The 21,455-nt window shown below is 31.4% G+C and overlaps 3 protein-coding genes across 4 annotated transcripts; 2 read left to right on the top strand and 1 right to left on the bottom strand.

Moving 5' to 3' along the window:
• The first annotated feature begins 1,330 nt into the window (after nucleotides 1-1,330).
• LOC106679056 (uncharacterized) lies at nucleotides 1,331-5,510 on the top strand. Its single transcript, XM_014417984.3, has one exon. The coding sequence runs from the start codon at nucleotides 2,158-2,160 to the stop codon at nucleotides 4,513-4,515; it is 2,358 nt and encodes a 785-aa protein (XP_014273470.1). The 5' UTR covers nucleotides 1,331-2,157; the 3' UTR covers nucleotides 4,516-5,510.
• Nucleotides 5,511-6,988: 1,478 nt separating this feature from the next.
• On the bottom strand, nucleotides 6,989-11,351 carry Tctp (translationally controlled tumor protein). Of its 2 annotated transcripts, XM_014417962.3 has the most exons (7): nucleotides 11,194-11,310; nucleotides 10,064-10,178; nucleotides 9,921-9,991; nucleotides 8,995-9,194; nucleotides 8,488-8,591; nucleotides 7,284-7,450; nucleotides 6,989-7,203 (listed from the first exon to the last, which is right to left on the bottom strand). In XM_014417962.3, the coding sequence occupies exons 3-6, from the start codon at nucleotides 9,981-9,983 to the stop codon at nucleotides 7,335-7,337; spliced, it is 483 nt and encodes a 160-aa protein (XP_014273448.1). In that variant the 5' UTR covers nucleotides 9,984-9,991; nucleotides 10,064-10,178; nucleotides 11,194-11,310; the 3' UTR covers nucleotides 6,989-7,203; nucleotides 7,284-7,334. The 2 variants fall into 2 exon arrangements, with proteins under 2 accessions (XP_014273448.1, XP_014273447.1); XM_014417961.2 differs by lacking the exon at nucleotides 10,064-10,178 and having other exon boundaries at nucleotides 11,194-11,351.
• Nucleotides 11,352-11,548: 197 nt separating this feature from the next.
• LOC106679048 (uncharacterized) lies at nucleotides 11,549-12,255 on the top strand. Its single transcript, XM_014417965.3, has 2 exons — nucleotides 11,549-11,839; nucleotides 12,009-12,255. The coding sequence occupies exons 1-2, from the start codon at nucleotides 11,758-11,760 to the stop codon at nucleotides 12,230-12,232; spliced, it is 306 nt and encodes a 101-aa protein (XP_014273451.1). The 5' UTR covers nucleotides 11,549-11,757; the 3' UTR covers nucleotides 12,233-12,255.
• Nucleotides 12,256-21,455: the final 9,200 nt, after the last annotated feature.

Here is a 21,455-nt window from a genome sequence, read left to right as displayed (position 1 = left end):
TTTTCCTCTGCTTCTCTTATTAGAGTCATTTCATTTTATCTTGGTTACTTCCTAGAACCGCAGTGTGGTCCGAGTACGCTAGGATTTATGTTTTATTCTGACGTGCACCCCATTTTAGCGAGATATTCTTCAAATCGCTTTTTCTAGGGATTTATTGCAACAGCATTGACGACAGTCTATCTCCTTTTCTCAGACTTGTTCTGATTTCAAATACTTCTCTTTGTATCATGACTCTGTATTTTGGATCATTCGTACACTTTTTGTCAGTCTTACCAACTTCCTGGGGATCCTCAGTTCAGTCATGATCTTCCAAAGACAGTTTCTGTCTACGGTATCATAGACTACTTTGAAATCGTCAAATAAGGTGGGGACATCTTGATCTGCTTTCCATCATTTTTCAAGCATCTGTTTTAGGACGAAGATCTACGTGCTCTATCCTATCCTGAACCTTGGTGGTCACCAACAATATTATCGTAATACCGAGATATCCGATTAAGCAGGATATTGGTCATTATTTTATAGGCATTGGAAGGAGTTCTATTGCATTCATATTTGGAGCCCTTCTTTAGGATAGGAGACATCAGGCCTCTCGCATCCTATCTGATATATTTTCTGGATTAGTTTTAATAGCTTGGCTCTTAGAGGTTCTTCACCATCTTTGAACAGCTCCAATGGTAGAATGTCTATTCTTGGGCCCTTTCTTCTTTAAAGTTTGTCAATAGCTATTTCAACATACGAGAATATTCGGTTTTCCATCTCTTGTGGGTCAAGGTCCTCATCATGATCCATAGCTCGTCGTTCATTTGGATTGTGTGCTTCGAGTAACTATCGTGGAACGTACAGTCAAAAAATGAAATTTATATATTTATTTTTTTAGAGTTCTACTACTGGGTAGTTTCTCTACATGCTGTATCACATCATTATGATCTTACTTCAAATTTGTTTGTTGTATTTTATATACAGTTGTAAATGTCAATAAATAAAAATATATATATTTTTTTTTATACTTTCGAGGAAAATTGAGGTTGAAATTCGAATTAAGTACCCTAAAAATAAAAATGAACAAATTTTTAGGACTTTTCCACAACTTCCACCAAAATCTATTGTTAGACCTCATTTGACAACACCACCTTAGTCTATCACTAAAAGGTAGGAATATAATATAGAGGGTAAGTTGCAAGAAAATGTGAAGCTAAAAAGGTGGGCCATGTAAAACACCGCGGGCGTGGCCTAGGAAGGAATAGGAAATAGGAGTAGGGGCCAACCAACTGCTGCTCTCTGTCTTGGGTTACATTCCAGTAGTTGAGTTTCACATGAATTTCTCGAGAATGGCTTAATGATTTTTCAATGTTGATGTGTCAAATCACTGAAAATAGTATTTCCTACATTTTGAACTTAGTTCATATACGATTAAATGTCAGTTTTTCAGATAAGTGCATAAATGGGGAAATTCATATTAACGTCATGTAAACATGGGTACTGGGGCGTGGTCAAATCCTGTCTTTTTTACTTCACTTTCTCTTAGAAGAGGGGTGGGGTAAGTAAGGAACGAGTCTGGTCAAAGAGTCTGAACGATGTCCGGTACAAAAAAAAATCATTAAATAGAAATATATAAAGAATTTGTTTTTGTTAGTAAAGGTGTTTTTTTTTCTGACAAAAGAAGAATAGTTTGTGGACTTTGAGATAAAAAGACAATAAATGATTTGTTTTTTGGGAAAAAATTAGAAATAAAACTTTGCAATTCATTATCAGTACCTTATTATACATAAATGAGAAAATTTTCAGAACTTCTCCAAAACTTTCCCCGTGAAAGTAACGTAGGCCTGGAATACGGCGATCACGAAAAATTTCGAATCTTTTTTTATTTCTTATCATCTTATACTAACATCGATGTTAAAGATCGTTTTCATGGCATTGTAATTCCAAGCTCATATTAAAGTTTAAATGGCTGTTTGTTTGTTTACTGTCCAATAGATTTGAATGCTGTGGGTTTGTTATTAGTACTCTGAATTATATTGGTTAAATTATTACTTTAACAAAGTAAATGTTATGATTGGTTTTCTTTTTTCGTTTTAAATTTTATTTAGTTCTTTGAAACTACATATAATTAAAAGATCATTCAATGTTTAAGTAATTAAGAAAATATTTGTTCACACCATGGATTTCCAATATGATAACTCAAGTAGACTAGATTGGATGTTAAAATTGATAGAGTTAAAGAACTCCAGAACTTTTTGTGACATAATTATTAACAAAGGTAACTCCTTAGTATATGCGCATTCTTGTATATTAGCAGCTTTTAGCCCATTTATGTTGGAGTTACTAAGAAGTTTTTCACAAAGTGATTGGTCTGTTTTTAAACCATTAAAAATTAACCTAACTTATGTGACCAAGTGTAAAAAGAACAGTGATATGAATTGTATTGGTTGTGTGGGTAAAGTAATTGATTATTTGTATACTGGAAAAATTTTAGTGGAATACCCTCATGTACCTCATTTGATCAATTTATCAAAGAATATGGAATTGTTAAGCTTGATGTCAGTATGCCAGAAGTTTTTAAGCTTGGAAAAATCTACAGATTCGAAAATTCCATCTGTGCAGAAAGTTGAACAAGACAATTCTAGTAAAGATTGTGATGCAGTTAGTTTAAATAGTAAGAATATTCTAAATTTTGATCAGCTGTGCTTAGATGAAAACAGGGTTGTGAATAAAACCAAAAGTTGCCACAAGAATATTGTGGAAAAAACTGCTGTGACTGCTAATTATGGTAGTGAAGTCAAATCATCCATTGTAAATAAGAAATTATTTAATTTTGATGTTGATACTTTTAGTCATAAGTCTTTAGATAACAAATCTAATAATAATTCTGTACTTAGTGATGAGCGTGGAGGGGAATATAATTGTACCAAATGTAAATTACGGTTTAATTGTTTTAAAATGTTTGAGGCTCACAAAAAAGTTTTTCATAAAAGACAGTTTATTTGTCTCTCTTGTAATTTTACAACATTTAAATTATCCTACATTGTTTATCATCTAATCAATATGAATCATGAGGAAAGCTGCTGTTCTGTTTGTCTATTTAAAGCCAAGGACAGTAGCGGTTTAAAAGTACATTTACAAGATCACAAGAATGACTTTCCTTTTAAATGTTATGAGTGTGGAAATTTATTCAAAGCTAGGACTGCGTGGCTCCGCCATATCTTCCTTCACAATTCTGAGGATAAACCACATTCCAGTCAGGTATGTGAAGTGTGTGGATTTGTTGCTCCATATGAAAGTGTTTTGGAAAGACATTGCCTCAAACATAGTAAGGTTAACAAAACTTTTACTTGCCCTGTCATACCATGTTCTTTTAGCACTTATTCAAAGTATAACTTGAAGCAACATATGTTTACCCATGAAAATGATAAGTACTTTATTTGCAAAGTTTGCTCCTTGAAATTTTCTCAGGAAAAGAATCTGAAGAGACATATTCAAACTTTACATGAACCAAAGATTGAGCCTTATCAGTGTTTCAGATGTGATTATAGAAGTGCTAGAATAGATAAAATGAAAGGGCATTGTAATTCTTTGCACCCAGGTGATGAGGAAGCAATAAATTCTATTTTAAAACAACATAAGGAAAAAAAATCTGTTTGTACTAATAACAATAAAGAAGAATCTAAGAAGAATGTAGATGTTGAATCTAAAACCGATGATACTCCAAAATTAATTGGGCAAAAATTGGGTAATTGTACTGCAAGTGTAGAAGACTCCAAGCAAATAACTAATCAAAAAATGGATCTGACCTCAGTAAACGATTGTAATAAAAAGAATACATTTATTCTGAGTGAAACTACTGGTGAATTTAACATTATAAGTGAAAATGAAGGTGAAAAAATTCCTGTTGCTAGTGTTACCTCTAAAAATGTTTTAACCATTGGAAATTTTCGTGAGGGTACTGGTAGTGTAACTTTAAATGAAACAACAGGGATCCTTACGTTTAATAACATCAATAGTGAATCAACGGGTGCAGTTTTTTTAAATGAATCCACTGGTGAACTTTCATATATTAATCTTAACAAAGATTCTATTTCAATGGATGTTGAAAAACCTGAGCCAAAATATTGTAGGGAAGTAAGGACACAATTGAATGAATTTACTGGCGAAATATTTACTGTAGATAATGAAAGAAAACTTCAAGATCTTAATGATGAAGATTCACTGTTCGATACATTTGATATGGATATTGGTAATGAAGATTCATGCGATGGGTTTGATGATCTTGATGGACTATTGTTTGACCCAATAGATATTGAGGGTACTGATCATATTGATCTGTTCATTTCTAAAAATGATACAGGATCTCTTAAAAATATACCTCACTTAAATGAAGCTACTGGTGAACTGTCATTTGATATGGAATCACAAAATAGCAATGTAAATATTTGGAGTTCAAATCATTCCTTTCATGAAGAAGAAACTGAAGACCCTTACAGGCTACTGTTGAATGAAGTTACTGGAGAATTCTCATGAGACATTATTGCTTTTTTCGTAACTACTATATTTTTTGTTATAGAAAGACTGTTGTCATACTTCCTCCATAATTGAGATAATGAAATGAATTTATTTAATACTATTTATTATTGCAAAAATAATATGTATGGTTTTCCAGGCAAAATTTAAATTATAAAATCTGTTAATAATTGTTAACAGTAAATAATGTTTGATCTATTTCCATTATTAAAATAATTATTTATGTCACATGTTGCTGTATTAATTTCAGTTATGTGAAGTAATGTTACTTTAAACCTTCATGGGTTTTTTAAAGGATGGTATTGTCATTTTAACCCTTAGATCATTTACCAAAAGGTAGAGGTTTTTCTTTATGCTGGTATGAATATTTTTATTTCAAAAAAGGTATTTAATTAATGTTACTTTATTTATTACATAACCAAAGGATAACATTTAATGATGGCATTATAACCAGAAACAATGTTATTAAGTAGTGAAATTGCTATGCCTGTTTGTGGGATGGGGATCCTTCAGACTGTCAGATTGATGATCCACCACAAAGTTGGTTATAAGGATCCAATGAGAATAATTAATTTCAGTGTAAACCTTAATGTATTCATAACTAAATTTAAAAAATAAAGAATACTCAACATTAATATTCTGTCAGAAATAAGTAAAATACTTACTATATAGCTGTTCTTCATATCCTCACCATAACAATCTCCCCCCGCCCCCCCATACTAAAACAAAGCACAAAAATTCGTTTTCGTTTTACTAACAAATATTCGCTGCTGCACACCCTTCCCCCTCCTTAACCAACAGGCAAACCCATCTTAGATGTAGTATATTAATTATTGGAATCTACAAATACCTTTATAAATTTCCACTATAGTTTTGATCATATTATTAAAGAAATAGGTAAGCTAAAATAATAAATTTTCATTCTAAATGTTTAGTCATTTAATGCATTGTACCAATGACTATTTTAAATAAATATCTGTCTTATTTACCTTTTATTCCCAAAGTTAACAACCTTAAACTTCCCTAAGCTACTGTAAGATAAGTTAAAATACATTATCAATTATGTATCTGTAAAGACCTTTCTTAATTTCTTCTAGAGTTTACCCCATAAGGTTTAGTTAGATATAGGGAAAGCTTCCTATTCCTATGTCAAAATGCAATCCTACCTTGATTTTCTAGATAGGATTTGATTCTGATGAAAGAATTTATCAACCATCTTAAAGTTTTACTTTATTCTGATAGATAAATAATAAAAAAGACACATTCACTGATCAAGCAAACATGTGAATAAGGTTAAATGGGTATATACAGAGTTAATCATTCTAACCAGGATTTCATTTATAAGAGTAAATAAAGTCATATGATGATATTTCCAAGTAAAATACCATAAATCGTGAGGGCTGAAGACCAGTTTTTATAATGAATGGTAAAGAACATTACATTTATTAAAAGTAGGATCTGGCATCAGACAGATTTTATAATAAAAAAAAACAAATTTAGAGATCATTTGTTAGCACCTTATTTCATCATTCAATATGGTCCAGAATAAGACTTATAATATAACTCTGAAAGTAGATAAAGGACATTTAGTTGGGAGTATCCTCATGTTAGATCAACCCTAAATTAATTTAGTAACTTTTGCAAAAATATTAACTACTACTCATTGGGTAGTAGTAATAGTTTGAATTTTCCATATCTTAGTTGTACCGACTTTTTTTTCTCTCTACTTACCTGAACTACCTGCTATTCAGGGTCCAGTAACAGTGGGATAATATAAAATTCATTTTTTATCAATAATTATAAATTGTAATATTTCTTGATACAAGAAAACTTTGAAATTCATTGTTGCACCTGCACCCAACCCATATGCCTTCTCAAATTAAAGAAAAACTTGAGTTCATGGGCTCTAACAAGGCAGTGGCACCTGAACTGAAAATACAAATTCAGTTCAAACTTCTTGCATGAACCTTTGGCCTTCCGTAGTGAGCACTTAAAATTTGAGAAGCAGAACATATTTGCTTACACAACTTTTCATTATTTCAACTAATAAATGGTGGTGGGAGAAATCAATGGTATCAAAGAACAAGGAATAATTCATAAACATTGTAAGGTTCCATCAACCTTTTATACTTTTCCTTATTAGATTTATTTCTTTTTTAGCACAAATACATAGCCTTAAAATGTTGATATAGATTGATATTACGTAGCTACTACTGCAAGAATATGAATATATGTTCATACAAATAACATTACCATGAAAGCAGCTTTGATTTTAAATTCAAGTTGCAAGTTATACTTATTGTTAAGTTTCAGCATAAAAAAAACTTCATAAAGCTATCATATAGATTCATCGCATATTGTGATCCCATTTTTTAGCTGATTGAATGAATAATATCATTTTTATGTAATGATTTACAAGAAATAAAAGCGATATTTAAATTAGTCTGTAAAGTGAGGATACATTAAACAAAAATAAAAGAGAACAAATCAAGAGCTTTTAATTCATATAAATAACATTAGCATGAAAGTAGCTTTGATTTTTCCCCCAAATGTTTTTCTTCATCCACAAGCCTTAATGATCTTGATGATTGGCCTGAGTGATCAATTTCCTGTTTAAACTTTTCCCATTTGTTTTTTATTTATTTTTTTTTTTTTTATATAAAATAAGTTATCAGAAAAAGCAGTTACCTAAAAGAAAAAAAAAAGTTAATACATACGTACTTTCCCTAAATATAAATATATAAGAAAGTAAAGAAATTTGTTCTTACGTGAGTATAAAAATTGGAGAGGCTTTTTAAGTTTCGCACAGCGAATACACTTTAAAATTTCTCTTCATCAAGGCCATGTTTGAAAAACATGAGAACAGGAACACTATCGTTGTCAATATCTCTATATTCAAGGAGAGCTATCATTCCATCAACATCCATAGATTCACCTAAATGTTAAAACAACAGTTTGGTGGTGCGGTCAAAATAAAACATAAATAAGTTAATATAAAAGTTAATTTTCTTCATTGTGTTCGAAACACTAGTAAGAGCTACCGATTTTTTACATTTCCTCTTAACAATTACTGACAGCTCATTTTATTTTTTTTAAGAACTGAGATAGAACAAAAAGAGTTATTTAGGCTTTATCTTTATTCTAGCACAGTGAGTAATCCATAAGAAAATATTATTGATATCAAGTAAAATTTCAAAAAACCCTGCCCAATACAGAAAGTAAAACAATTTTAAGGATGAATTTTTTTTGGTGGTCAACATACATCCTTTTATCCTCAATACAATCAATTACGATTATGTTACTCCATATCATATTATATTATCCTCATATATTCTTAACATATCATACTTAATCAAACATAACAGATATCACATTATTCTTCCTACATTAACACAACTAAAATTATTCAGTTTTCTCAATATTAATAAAAAAAACCTAATTAGTACAAATATGTGTCTAACATTGTAACTCTAGGCACTGACTAATTTAATAATGTGAATTATAAAAATGTCAGATGGCACTAGAGTAATCAATCCTTTCTTTAGCATGAATTGCTACCGATTCAATAATAATCAAATCAGTTATTGGACCATGCATTAATGTTCTGGAAATGCTCGTTCATTCAACTTTTAGAAGAACTACTAACAATAGTGTACACAAACATACATTCAAAAATATCACAGAACATGATAAATTCAATTCAGTAAACCATTGATCAAATGCACCCATTACCATTAAAACATAGGATATATAAGGCATTACATTCTAAAATCAACCTAGTTTAATCTCAAAATTTCAGTTCTTTTTTAATAAACAATTTTGATACTAGATTATCATGACATACCTCAATTTTACCCAGAAACAGTTAAATCATATGTGATGTAAATAATTTTGGAAAAACATTTTACCTTGTGATAAAAAAATGTATATACCATAACAAATTCAAATTAAAACTGACTTTATAAACCTTACCTGTGAAGAATTGTAGTTCCTTAAACCTACCAAGAATATCTTTCATAACTTTATTCATATTGGTCTTAAAGGTTTCAACTTGTGAAGGATCTTTTTCTTCAAGCCTAAAACAAAATTATAAATAAGTAACAATAGTGAACACATAAAAAACCGAACATATAAATTAACAAAATTCTGTAATATAAAGAAAACAAACTATATTCATGAGTTTTGAATTAATAAATCTAGTTAATCAAGTAAAGAGATGTCAACTTCTTCACAGTAAGTTTGGATATATACAATTTTTATTTTCTCACCCGTTTAAGATGGAATACTACAACTTAAATAACATTTTCTTAATTTCTGAGAAATATACAAACAAAAATACTTATTGACTATTAGGATTCCTAGGACTCAAATCAACATTACGCACACAAAAAATATATTGTTATACAATTTATATAATGACACAGAACAAATAATTTAAGAATAATAATAAAACATATAAACAAAACTAAAGATTCTTACTTGCTAACTAATTTCTTCATATAGTCTTTTAAATAAGCAGTATAAGATTTTTTATCACCAAAAGCAAATGTTTCGCACAGCCTGTGATTCAGTACTACATCAACACCTGACTCCACAATTTCAGAGGTACCTTCATCGGCTTCTTCAGCAGAAGGATTAAAACCATCAAGCTGAATATCTCCTTGTTTTCTGGTAACAAGCTAAAAATAAAAACAATTAGAGAGAAAAAATGTCAAGTAAGCAAATAACTTTGTATGATTATGAGATCATAAAATAAATACAAATATTAAAATTCGCTTATTAAAGAGAATAACTTCCATAAAACAGTACAGATAAATTACATAAAATTGTAGTAGATTCATTAAAAAGCTTCTACTATCTTCGGTACCAACTGAATCTTTTTAAATTTTATCAACCCTGAAATAGGATACAATTATTTGTATTTTATTAAGACGAGTAGTAAACATACTTCTTTTTAAACTAGTTTATTTTTTTAAGACAGATTATTTCTATGTAAGGCATAAAAGAATACTCAGTGAAACAACATTTATTCATACTTTTAAAGAGAATAGCTTAGTAATAGAATGTGACAAGCCACAATTTTTAAGAAAATTAGAATTATTAGCAAAATGCTCTTTTGTTTCTCAATAAAGTTATTCACTATGTTTGTCTAAAACCTTAGTTCCCACAAAATTACCAATAATAATATGAAATATGAACTGTATATAACAATAACTAAGAATTACAAAGTTACGAGGTAGTTAATAGCAGTTGCAAACCCCAAATATAAACACAAAGCTCCAACTGAAGAATGCAGTATAACACCTGTGTACTCCAAAGTTAATATAATTCATTAGGTTGATTCATAATGATACAACTGACTTGATATTCTATGTTAAAAATAGGTTAATAAAACAAATTCATACCTTTCCATACACTTCATACATAACTTCATCAACAAGCTTCATCTTATAGGTATCAGAAAACATTTCATCACCTGGAATAAATAATAAAATACACATATTTAAAGAATAATACATTAAAGTATACAAAAGATAATATAACATACATTATAAATCTTAATTATTTCTCACTAATGGAGGGTTGAAAGTTGAACACCACAGTGTTAAAGCGTCAAAATTAATTACACTGTTGTTCCAACTTTAACATTACATTGCGTTTCTCTGAAACAAGGACTCGATTAAGAGAATATAAAACACCAAGTCACAATAAACTTATTGCAGCCCAAAATACTTTAGCGGAAAGTCACGGGAAAAAATAAAATAAAAAAGTAAAAGTTAATGAATAACAGACATCAATTCAATATAATGACCAGCAAATAATCTTTCTTGACTAAGAGAAAAAAAATCATTGGAGTAAATGAATATCAAAACCTTACCCTAAAATTTAACTATGGCATTTTCAATTGTGGAAAATCTACAAATTAATGATCAACACTAGTTCATAAATATAAAGTAGCCTAAAGAAGAACACAGTCATTTCTAATAGGACTATGGATTTTAACCTAAACAATGAAATTAATTTGACCAAATGTAAGGATCAATAGAGAATCTATATCTAAGTTTATGTAGTGCCATAAATATAGTTGAGAAAATAAAAGGAAGACAGAAATCTAATATCTGCATAAGAAAAAAAATATGGACATTTTAGCATATGCTAGTAAATTTAACCAACAAAAACTTATCATAAATAAAAAGGTTACCAATGCAGAGGTTTAAGATTTTCAAATTGTAAACTTGAACTTATGATTTAGGTTAAATTAAAATTGTGTCTAAATAAAGATTTGTGTCAATCAACAAAACCTCTTAGAATTTATCAAACCTGAAACCAGTAATAAGTATAGCATTGAGAATCTGCAAAAACCTTATTACATTTTATAAAAAATGACTAAAACTTTAATAACCCAGACAGAAGGTAACAGTACTGTACTAAGTAGAACTTATGTTACCTTCAAGATTACAATAACCTATGAACAACTAACAACACAAGCAACAGCTCAAACATTAATAAATAAACATGAAAAAATAAACTAAAATTAATCAAAAACATATATGACACGTGTACAATGGCAACGTCAAAGAATCAGTGCCAATTACTATTAACTAAAAAATAACAGAACTATTTAATACATGACTCCAATAATAACTAAAAGTTTATAAGCCATTAAAACAAAATTACCTGTGAAAATGTCCTTGTAAATCCTCATTTTGACCTAGGATGAAGAAAAACTCAACGGATTTAGAATACTCAACAACCGTCCAGGGGAATGGAAGATTCGGAAAGACCGAGTACAGTCATAGCTCTCAGGTTTCTTGATCAGACCAGTGAAACTTTCTAAGCTAAATAAATTAAGTTCTTAGAAAAAAAAACATAAATGTACAAAACTCTTAACTAAAAATGTATTATTATTAATACTATAAAGAAATTAATATTTGTAAAATAGTTTATTTAGTATATTACTGTAGATATACATATGTGTGTATCACATAACTAAATTCATATAATTTATGATTAAGTTCGCCAGTTTGTATTCAATTTCATACATTTTAAATATTTTTCACTGGAATCGAATCATAATGAAATTGATATAAGCTGATTATTATTGAATCGATCGCAATAATGTTTATAAATCGTTTGTTTGGTAGGCGTAGTTAACCTTTCTAATAGTGTTTCTTTAATTAATTTAGTTAGACTTTTTATTTGGTCAAGAAATTTTGTTATTACGTTGGTTCTAATGTTTCGATGCCATACATTATAGTGAGGGGTAATTTAGCATCTTATGATAACAGGTACCCTTGGAGAGTTCTAGTTTCTGGGCTGAAGGGTAAACAAGACCTTATAATCGATTTTGTTTCATTATTGCATGTAATCCTTAGTTTCACAAGATAAACTATGTTAGTTTAGTGTAATTAACGAGTAATGACGTTGTTAATGTCTTAGATTCTTGGTATCCGGAATATAATTTCAATCTTAAAATGTCTGTTATGTTTTAGCTGAAGATATTGAACAACTCAAGAGATTTGCTTCTGGGGGATATTGTGATGACTTTACAATAGTTTATCTTCAGCATCCAACTGTAATATTAACAGCACTAGAAGTGTTGGGCTATCAAGTAGTTGCTTCTTCATCAACTGCTGTAAAACAGGATTATAATGAATATATGTGGACTATGAGGAAAGATTTTTCTGAACCAGAACCTATTGCGCGTAAGAGCTGATGTGAGCAGAATTGTGAATTGATGTAAGTAATAAACCATTATATTGTTTTTGCGTATACAAGCTCATTTTAAAGATTTCTTAAGTTTTCCTATATTGTTGTTTCTAACATACTCTAGTCATGCACCTTTCTTAACTGACACCTCTCTATTACTGAAACTCTTCTTAAGGGGCAATGTAATTTAGGTTCCAGCTAATGAACCTTAAATTTAATGTATTTGAACCTCCCCAAAACAGGACCAATCCATTCTGGAAGCTTTTTTTCCCCACTAGCACTTTTAACTGCATGGATATAGATGATAAAATATGTTTGTACTCTACTAAGTCCTGTTGATTCCTAAATTAAATTTTTAAGTGAATTCTATTGAGAGGAAATATACAATTTTTTCTCGAATATATTAGGGTTTTGACAAAAATTTATAGCACTTATTATTAATTTTATCTCTGCAAGTTTCAGGTTAGTCCATAACTTTGTGCACATTATTAGTGCAAGAATATAGACTAATAAACATAAGCTGTATTAACATTTTCATGAGCGCATTCATATCACAATAATATAATTTATGGAAAGGTATTCTTAAGTAATGTCAACTTCATCAAGGGCCACCATTACTCCAGTGTTGCTAGTTAGCGCTGTCACACCATTCTTCCCCATTGAGACATAGAAGTCACATTATGATGATGGGAATGCAAACATCTGTCAGTTCGTGTTACATTTGCAGGCTTGTTATTGACAGATGATTTCAGGAAGTAGAAACAGAATCAGAGGAGGATTTATTGTCATTTTGAACAGAAAGGCTTCCTTCAGAGTTCTCTTTGGCTATGAATGGGAGTTTCAGTGGGTCTCCTGATACAATTACATAGTTCTTTGTTATCCAGATGTCAAATGAGGCGCAGGTCTTGGCAATCTGAGAACTGTGGGCAATGCCAGTTCAAATCTAGCCTGGGGTGTTGACTTTTTTCACTTAGTGGTGGTTCCATATAATGAAAACCTTTATTACCCACCATGTTTATAAAGGTTAGCCACCTGTAGGTGACCCCTCTTTATGTCAGTAATGACAGGGGTGAGGGGGGGGGGAAGAAAATGTAAATAATGTTATCTCAACACCGTTTTATATTGGAGGTTATAAAAAATTATAAGGCCTTATCATAATAACAATTGTTTGCTATAGAAATAATTGTTTTATTCTTTTCTGATTTAATGACGTATCATTCTTTTTTTTTAATGAAATCTTTTTTTGGAATCATCTCTAACAGGTGAAAATAACTTTCTTCATCCTGATAGTTCTTCCAGTCTCTTGGTTCCAAAGAAAGTTTTTTTTACCAGATTTGCACGAGAGAACCAAAATGGGAGGTAAAACTTCCTCTCCAATCTTTTAACTGTTGCTAACATACAAGTAGCCGTAGTCAAAAGTAATTTCTATAACATAAATTTAAGAAGAGTGGGAACTAGACTAGTGTTGTAGTTGTTTTACCTATTGAACAGTGAAGGCGACAAGGGCCCTGAGGTACTCCTTGCAGCACACTGATCTGAGCTAGTTAAGTGGGTTCCTACACTAGTTTTGATTTTGTTGGTGTTTAGGAGAGTTATGATCACATTTTTTAGGTCAGACGACATCCCTCTTGCCTCTAGCGAGCTAACAATGTGTCCAAGACCAACATTTTCAAAAGTGCCAATAACACCGAGAAAAACCACCACACAATCCTTTTTCTTATTTTTGCCATCTTTTATGTATGTGTCTATATTAACTATATATATTGTCAATTACAAGTGCTCAGTGATTGGCGTTTGTTCTATTTAGATTGCACTGTTCTGGTCTCTTATTAAAAATCATTTTAATTTTCAAATATTTAATTTGACAACAAAAAAAAACTAAAAACATTCATTTGACCTACAAATGATTAATTAAATATTATGTATAACATACCTCGTGCAGGCTCATTACCGTGTAGGGGAGCCTCCCACGGGTGGTGGATGTAAGAATAACGTTGGTTATATATTTACCAAAAGGTTGGTGGAAATTCCTCGGAAGTTCCTCTTGGCTAAGTCCAGTGGACTCACTCGCCAACAATGAGAGTGGCCCCCCCAGGCTTGCTGGAGGGTGTGACGTAGGATTGAATTGAACGCCCTACTCACATATTTTTTAATTTATAAAATCATATAAAAACAGTCATGGATCCTATTGAGGTAAAATGCTCATTATCCGGAGGTAAACTAGTCCCCCGTTTGGGTCTCCGGGTGGGGAATGCTTCAGGGGATTCATGGCACAAATTGAAAATTAGAGATTTAATTATAGGAATGTGGAACATAAGATGTTTAAATTCCGCAGGTGGGTTAAAATCTGTCAAACAAAGTTAAGGGATATAATCTAGATATTATGGCGCTGCAAGATGTTCGTTTGCCAGGGGAGGGCTCGTTAAAGGAAGGGAAGTGCACTATTTGGTACGGAGGGAGCAGTAATTATTTGTTAGGTACAGGATTTCTTATTTGGAATAGTTTGTTTTCCGTGTTGAGAAATGTCAAATTTTTTAGTGATAGGATATCGGTAGCAATATTTCAGGGACGTTGGTTTAAAATCGCTCTGATTAACATTCATTCTCCGACCGAAGACAGTGATGAAGAGATTAAATGCAAATTCTATGATAAATTAGATGGACTTCACGATAAATTACCGCGAATTTGTATGAAAATAATATTAGGAGATGCAAATGCAAAGATTGGAAGAGAAGAAGTATATTATCCAACGATCGGTTAAGAAAGTTTGCATGAATATAGTAACGATAATGTAATACGACTAATTAACTTTGCCATATGGAAAAACCTATTAATCAAAAGTACTACATTCAAACATACGGATATTCTCAAATATACTTTGATATCACTGGATTCGCAAACTTGTAATCAAATTGATTATGTCTAAGTACAACATTGATGGCAAAATAGTATAATTAACATGAGATCCTATCGAGGGGAAGAATGTGGTTCAGATCACGAACTAGTCACCATCAAAATCCGACAAAAACTTAATATGCAAAAGAGAAATGGAAATGGGTCCCGTCCTAAAAATTTCGATCTAGAGAAATTTAAAATGCCTTTAATTCAAAATCAATTCGCGCTCGAAATAAAAGTAGATATGAAGTCTTAGAACCTTTAGATGAAGATCACGAAGACATTGAGTAGTTATGGGTAGGAATCAGAGATAATATTAAAGATGTCGGTAATTTGTGTTTCGGTAAAAGGGAAATTAATAAGAATACGCCCTGGTTTGATAAAAAGTGTCTTAAAATATGCAAACATAGAAAAGCCGCTAAGTTAAAAATTCTTAATAATCCTAGTGACCTCTAAACATGAGATGTTTAAATTCCTCAGAAATAAAAAAAGAGAATATCTTAAAAATAAAATAATAGAGATAGAAAATAATCAATCTCCTCTGACTGAATACCAGAGTGCTGAACCGTGGGTAGAAGAACCGAGTCAGAAGGAAGTCGAAATGGCCATCGCAAAATGAAAACCTTATAAAACTGTGGGAACTGACAATATTCCTAGTGAACTAATCAAGGCATGTGGTGAAATTAGAGTTTCTGAAATACACCTTTTGGTTAAAAAGATCTGAGAAATTGAGGAGATGCCTGAGGAATGGAAGGAGTCTACTTATTACTGTTCACAAAAAGGGCCTGACGACAGATTGTAATAACTATTGAGTAATCTTACTCCTTCCTGAATGTTATAAAATATTTATGCTAATCTTGACTAATCGAATCATGGAATACACTGAAGAAACTATCGGAGACTACCAATGTGGTTTTAGACGAAATCGTTCAACTATTGATCAAATTTTTTCATTACGGCAAATCTTGCAGAAAAAATTGGAATATAATGGGCTAGTTCATCAGCTTTATATAGATTTCCAAAAGGCTTACGATTCTATTGACCGCCAGAAGCTGTATAATATTCTGATTTAACAGGGAATACCAAAGAAGTTAGTAAATCTCATACGGATGTGCATGACCGAAACATTTAATAAGGTACAAATCGGTAATCATTCTGAAAAATTCCAGGTCCGGTCAGGTTTAAAACAAGGTGGTTTTTTATCACCTTTTAATCTAGCACTAGAACACGTCATTAAAAGTGTGATAAATAATGAAATGGGTTTAACTTTGGGTGGTAAAATCCCGGTGCTTGGGTATGTTTCTGATTTGGTATTATTGGGTGAGAACAAAGAAACTATAGAACTAAATACAACCACGTTAATAAACTCCTGTAAGGAACTAGGTCTTGAAATAAATACGGATAAAACAAAATACATGGTTAGCAGTAGAAATGTGAGCAATTTCAGTGATATACGTTTGAACAGGTAGATAGGTCTAAGTATTTAGGTTCTATGGTAACTTGAAAAAACGAAATTGATGAGGAAATAAAAGCTAGGTTGAAGAAGGGAAATGCTTGTTATTTTTCAATTTTGAAACTGCTTAGGTCACGCCTTCTATCGAAAAACTTAAAAATTAGAATTTACAAAACTATTATCCTTTCCACTGTTCTTTATGGATGTCAGATGTGGCCTCTTACACTAAAGGATGAACAGCGTCCTAGGGTTTCCAAAAATAAAGTATTGCACAAAATATTCGGACCGAAAATGCTGAATTAATGGGAGAGTTTAGAAAATTACACAATGCTGAATTAAGGGACCTACATCCGGTAAATATAATTCAAGTTATAGCATTGGGGTGTATATGATGGGCGTGTAAGGTTGTAGGACTTAGTAATGAGCGGATTCCTAAAATGTTAAATACTGAACCAATGGGTAAACGTCCGAGGGGTAGACCGAAATGTAGATAGGAGGATTACGTTAAAACAGACTTAGTGGAATTGGGTTTGGAGGAGCATCACTGGAAGGATGTATACAGAGAGTGTTTGGTGGTATCGGCATCAAACCTTCGGGTTTGTTAGGCCTTCATTATTATTATAATTTTTATTTTTCCGTTTTTTTTTTTTTCCGCTATTGCGGGTTGAGTATCTGAGGTGGGGGACCTAGAAGTCTAACCACCTTCATATTTTGTTCATTTATTTATTTTCTTTTTTCAAATATTTAAAACCTTTTACACTATGCGTGCTGTGTCTAAGAGAACTGACTGTTGAGCCTCTCTTAGTACATCAATAGGCACTCCCAAACCATTCATGCCACTGTGAATTTTGGTACGAGACCATTGGTGGATATAATGATTGGGGTGGTGGTAACTCCCTCCAAGTGATGCAGTTCTTTCAATTCAATCGCTAATTCCTGATATTTTATTATTATTATGATGTATAACCTTAATATGCTATTTAAAACATCTAACAATCCTGTATTTCAAAAGTATTATTTATAAATCGTTTATAATTCTTAAGTTAGACTTACAAAATAAATTTAACTTTTTACATATGAGAACTATACATTTTCTTTCATCATAAAATAACAATGTTTTCTCCTCACAACTTTTTCTTACATTTTTCATAATATCTGGTTTTAATTGTTTAATTTCCAATTTCTGTATTCTGTTCATGGTAACAGTTGATACTTTTTGTTTTTATATAACAAGAGACAAAATATCTCTATAATATGTTATAATATTTCTTAAAAAATAAAGTGAAGTTATCAAAATAAAGTGATATTATCGAAGATATAGCTTGCAGATAGTTAACTACAGTGTAAATGCACTTTGTAAACTTCATAGAACTGACTAATAGGTTAAATCTAAGGCAAATAAAAATCCGTTATGCAGAATAGTGTGATACAAGGACAAATATTTTACAAACTTAAAATCAGAACAGGGTTATCAAAAGGAGATAGTTTCTGGACTCTGGATTGGAATGAATTATTACTTGATGATCAATTCTGTGTTTATAAAATGTTCCAATTATTTTAATTTGTAGAAAATGTTTTGACTAACAACAATATCGTGACAAAAATAAGGTAGCATATTAGATTAAAAATAAGTTCCTAGGGTGATTAAAGAATCTAATGGTTCTCTATACTTGACAAGAAGATGACTGAGAAGATTTGTTTTTGAAGGTGGACTGAATTTGGTAAAAATGATAATCCAATAATCAAAATTAAAAGGGAGGCATTTTAATGTCCCTTTTGTTTAAAAATTTAGAGCAAGAATCAATGGAAGGACATGAAAAGCATAACTTTAACAAGTTAAGATCTATTCCTAATAAATTTTGTGATAAGTAAAAAAAAAAAAAAGCTATCCCCTTCCAGTGTGAACAGTAATGTTCATCTGGTCCATGTAAATTGTGGTTTTGTCTTATTAATGTCGAATAAACAGAGTAGAAGGTAAGGTTAAAGGACTGGAGGGTATCACTAATATTTACCTGGCAATTTGTAAATCTTTTGCAAATTGTTAGTCTTTGGAGGAACTAAAGATTATGAAGCTGTTGATAAAATTATATTGTAAAAATAAGTATGTAAGTAGTAGATTTATAAACATCAACAATGAATTATTCCAATTACTTTAATTTTGGGAGAATGTTTAGACTAACAGATATTGAACAAAAATTTAAGAATGTTATATCCTCTCATGAGAGTTACCATAACAAATAACGACTATTTTTAGTAATTACACGTTTTATGAATTGATATGATCTTCTTATCTATTTTGATAAGAAGAATTGATTATTTCAGCCTTAGCCCTTTAACACGTGTACAGCATACCTTGTGTAGTGCCTACCTTTTATCAGCTTCACTAATCTAATAATAAAGTATGCGGAACAGAAATCTCTTATGAAAATATTTTGTGTTCTGTCTTCATTAATAATCGTGTCCCAACCAAAACTATAACAGAACAAATTTCAATTATTCATACACTTATGACAAAAGGATTGATATATGAAGGAAATAACTGTGTTCAGATGTTGAAATGTTTTAAGTTTCTTGGAGTCTCATTTGTTGATGTACTTAGGGTGGTTTAATTAATACTGTTAACGCCATAATATAATTACGTTGTAAATAATTGTAAATAGTATTGTTAGTATTTAGTTTTATAGTTTTAGTTATATAGTTTTATTAGTGTTAAATTTAGTTACATTTATTTTTATTTGTATTGTTTTATTTAGATTTAGTTATTTGAAAAGAAAAATGTGAAGTTATATTTGTTTGTGGTAATGAGTAATAGAGACAGTTGCTAGGGGTGATCATTGTTGCGTCACCTAGCTACGGACCGACCATCTTAGTTTTTTAGAGCAGTTGCGACTAATTAGTGGCCCCGATAGCGTCCTCAGCAGCCCTGTCTGCATTTGGTTGATAATAGTTTGGACATTTTTAGTGAGTTAGTGTGTCATTACAGTTCGGAACCAGACCTTTTCTGCGTTTCTGGCCCTTGAGTGCAATATGAGTTGTTGCTAATCAATCGGCTCATATAATTAATAAAAACAACTAGACCCTGTCTGCCCTCAATGAGTGCCAGTGTAGCCAGCCATCTTAGCTTTTGAGACATCGACTGTTTGTAAGCCATTGCACCAACTTTGGACCAGTTTGAGAGTTGCAGCGGAGTATTTAGCAATGGAGCTTCTACCTGCACATCTCGACATGCAAAATATCTTCCTCTGACCTATCGGAGTGGATTAACCTTTTGACCTAGTGGATTAACCGTCGACCAGTATTTATTTTACATATTATTTGTTTATTTGTAAATTAGTTTATTTTATTTTAATTTTCATAATTTCATAATTTATCTAATTTTATTTTTATTTTTGCTTGTATGTTTTATTTATGTCAGTTTTTTAGTTTTGTTTTTTTAACCATGTTTAAATTGAACTAAATAAATGTTTAATCTGAGCCAGTTTGTTTTTTGTTCATTTTTAAAGCCTTCCAACAAAAAGACATAGTCGATTTGAGGTGGCTTTAACAAATACCTTAAGTTTTTTCTTTTAGTTTATGTGAAAACAACGATTGCAAATCATAATAAGTCAAAAGCTGTAGAAGTGCATGTTGGAGAAATAGAATTTGCAATTTTCCATCTTGAAGAGACATATCAGTGAAGCAATCTGACCATAGATACGACAGTGTTGATGACAGTAGGCAGAAATCGACTAACAGGGGCGTTGTATTTTAGGGCTTTACTGACCACTCCTTCGGATTCATTGATCCATCAAACAAAAATGAAAGTGGGGATGACCACCCATCTAGCCTAATGCCAATAGTGGAGTATTATCATAGGTAGGTCTGCACTGGTCACCTTAGCCACATTATTCCAGGCACCCCGTTAGCATCCTGGCACAACCTGAACTGCTAGGGATACTGTCAAGAAGAAGTTAAAGACATAGAACATCTGTCATAGAAGAAGTTAAAGACCATATGGATAGCGAGCCCAGGGCAAAATTCTGTACCAGTTATCAACCTCAAGACAACCGTAGGGAAAGTGGATGAAGGATTCTGGTAATCAGTGAACAGGCTGTAGCATAGAGCTGGGGAACAATGAGGGCATGGACGAAATTGCCATCCACTATGGATTAAATAATGGTTCCTCCTGTAGTACCGAAGGGCCATAAAAAGCATTTGTATAATGCTTATAATATTGCGTATAAGGGTGTGCAGTGTACTGTGTGGCTGGAAGACTAGGGGGTTGCCAAGCCCCTTAGCCAGACACATTAGCCGCTTTACATATATACCATAGCTTGACAGTACAAATAGAATTACACAGCACTGTTGTATACCAGCCAGCTGGGTGTAACAAGTGTGGCTAACTAATTCTTCTCATCCAAATTAAATTTTCCTTAGCGAATTTTACTTCTAAAAGTATATGGTATAAATGTTTATATTATTACTATTATTCTAAGTATTTTAACTGGTGCCAAAACTTGGGGAAAATAAGTAAGTTGTGTTAGTGTTAAAAAAAAAGGAATTTTTTGCGAACTCTTAGCCATCGTTTACACAGTGGACCATTTTGACCTGTATTTGTTTGGTAGGCGATTTACTCTCTGCACCGATCATAAACCGTTACTTTAGATAGACAGCCTTAAAGAATCATCAGCTAGAGTTGGACACTGGAAAGAAAAGCAGTGTGTATGATAACAAGTATAGGATAAGTAACATCATCAAACAACCTTTGTAATAACAGCTGATAACCTATGTGGAAGGTAAAAATAAATTAGAGTATTATTCAAGCATTCAGTGTTCACCTCGTGTTAAGTATTTTAACTTATATATATTGTAATATGCTCTTTTTTAGTAAATAGTATATTTT

Source organism: Halyomorpha halys, unplaced genomic scaffold (genome assembly GCF_000696795.3).
Source record: "Halyomorpha halys isolate HHAL.00 unplaced genomic scaffold, Hhal_1.1 Scaffold173.1, whole genome shotgun sequence".
Lineage (NCBI taxonomy): Eukaryota > Metazoa > Arthropoda > Insecta > Hemiptera > Pentatomidae > Halyomorpha > Halyomorpha halys.
Note: the sequence above shows the minus strand (reverse complement) of the source record. Positions and strands in the feature narration are given on the sequence as shown.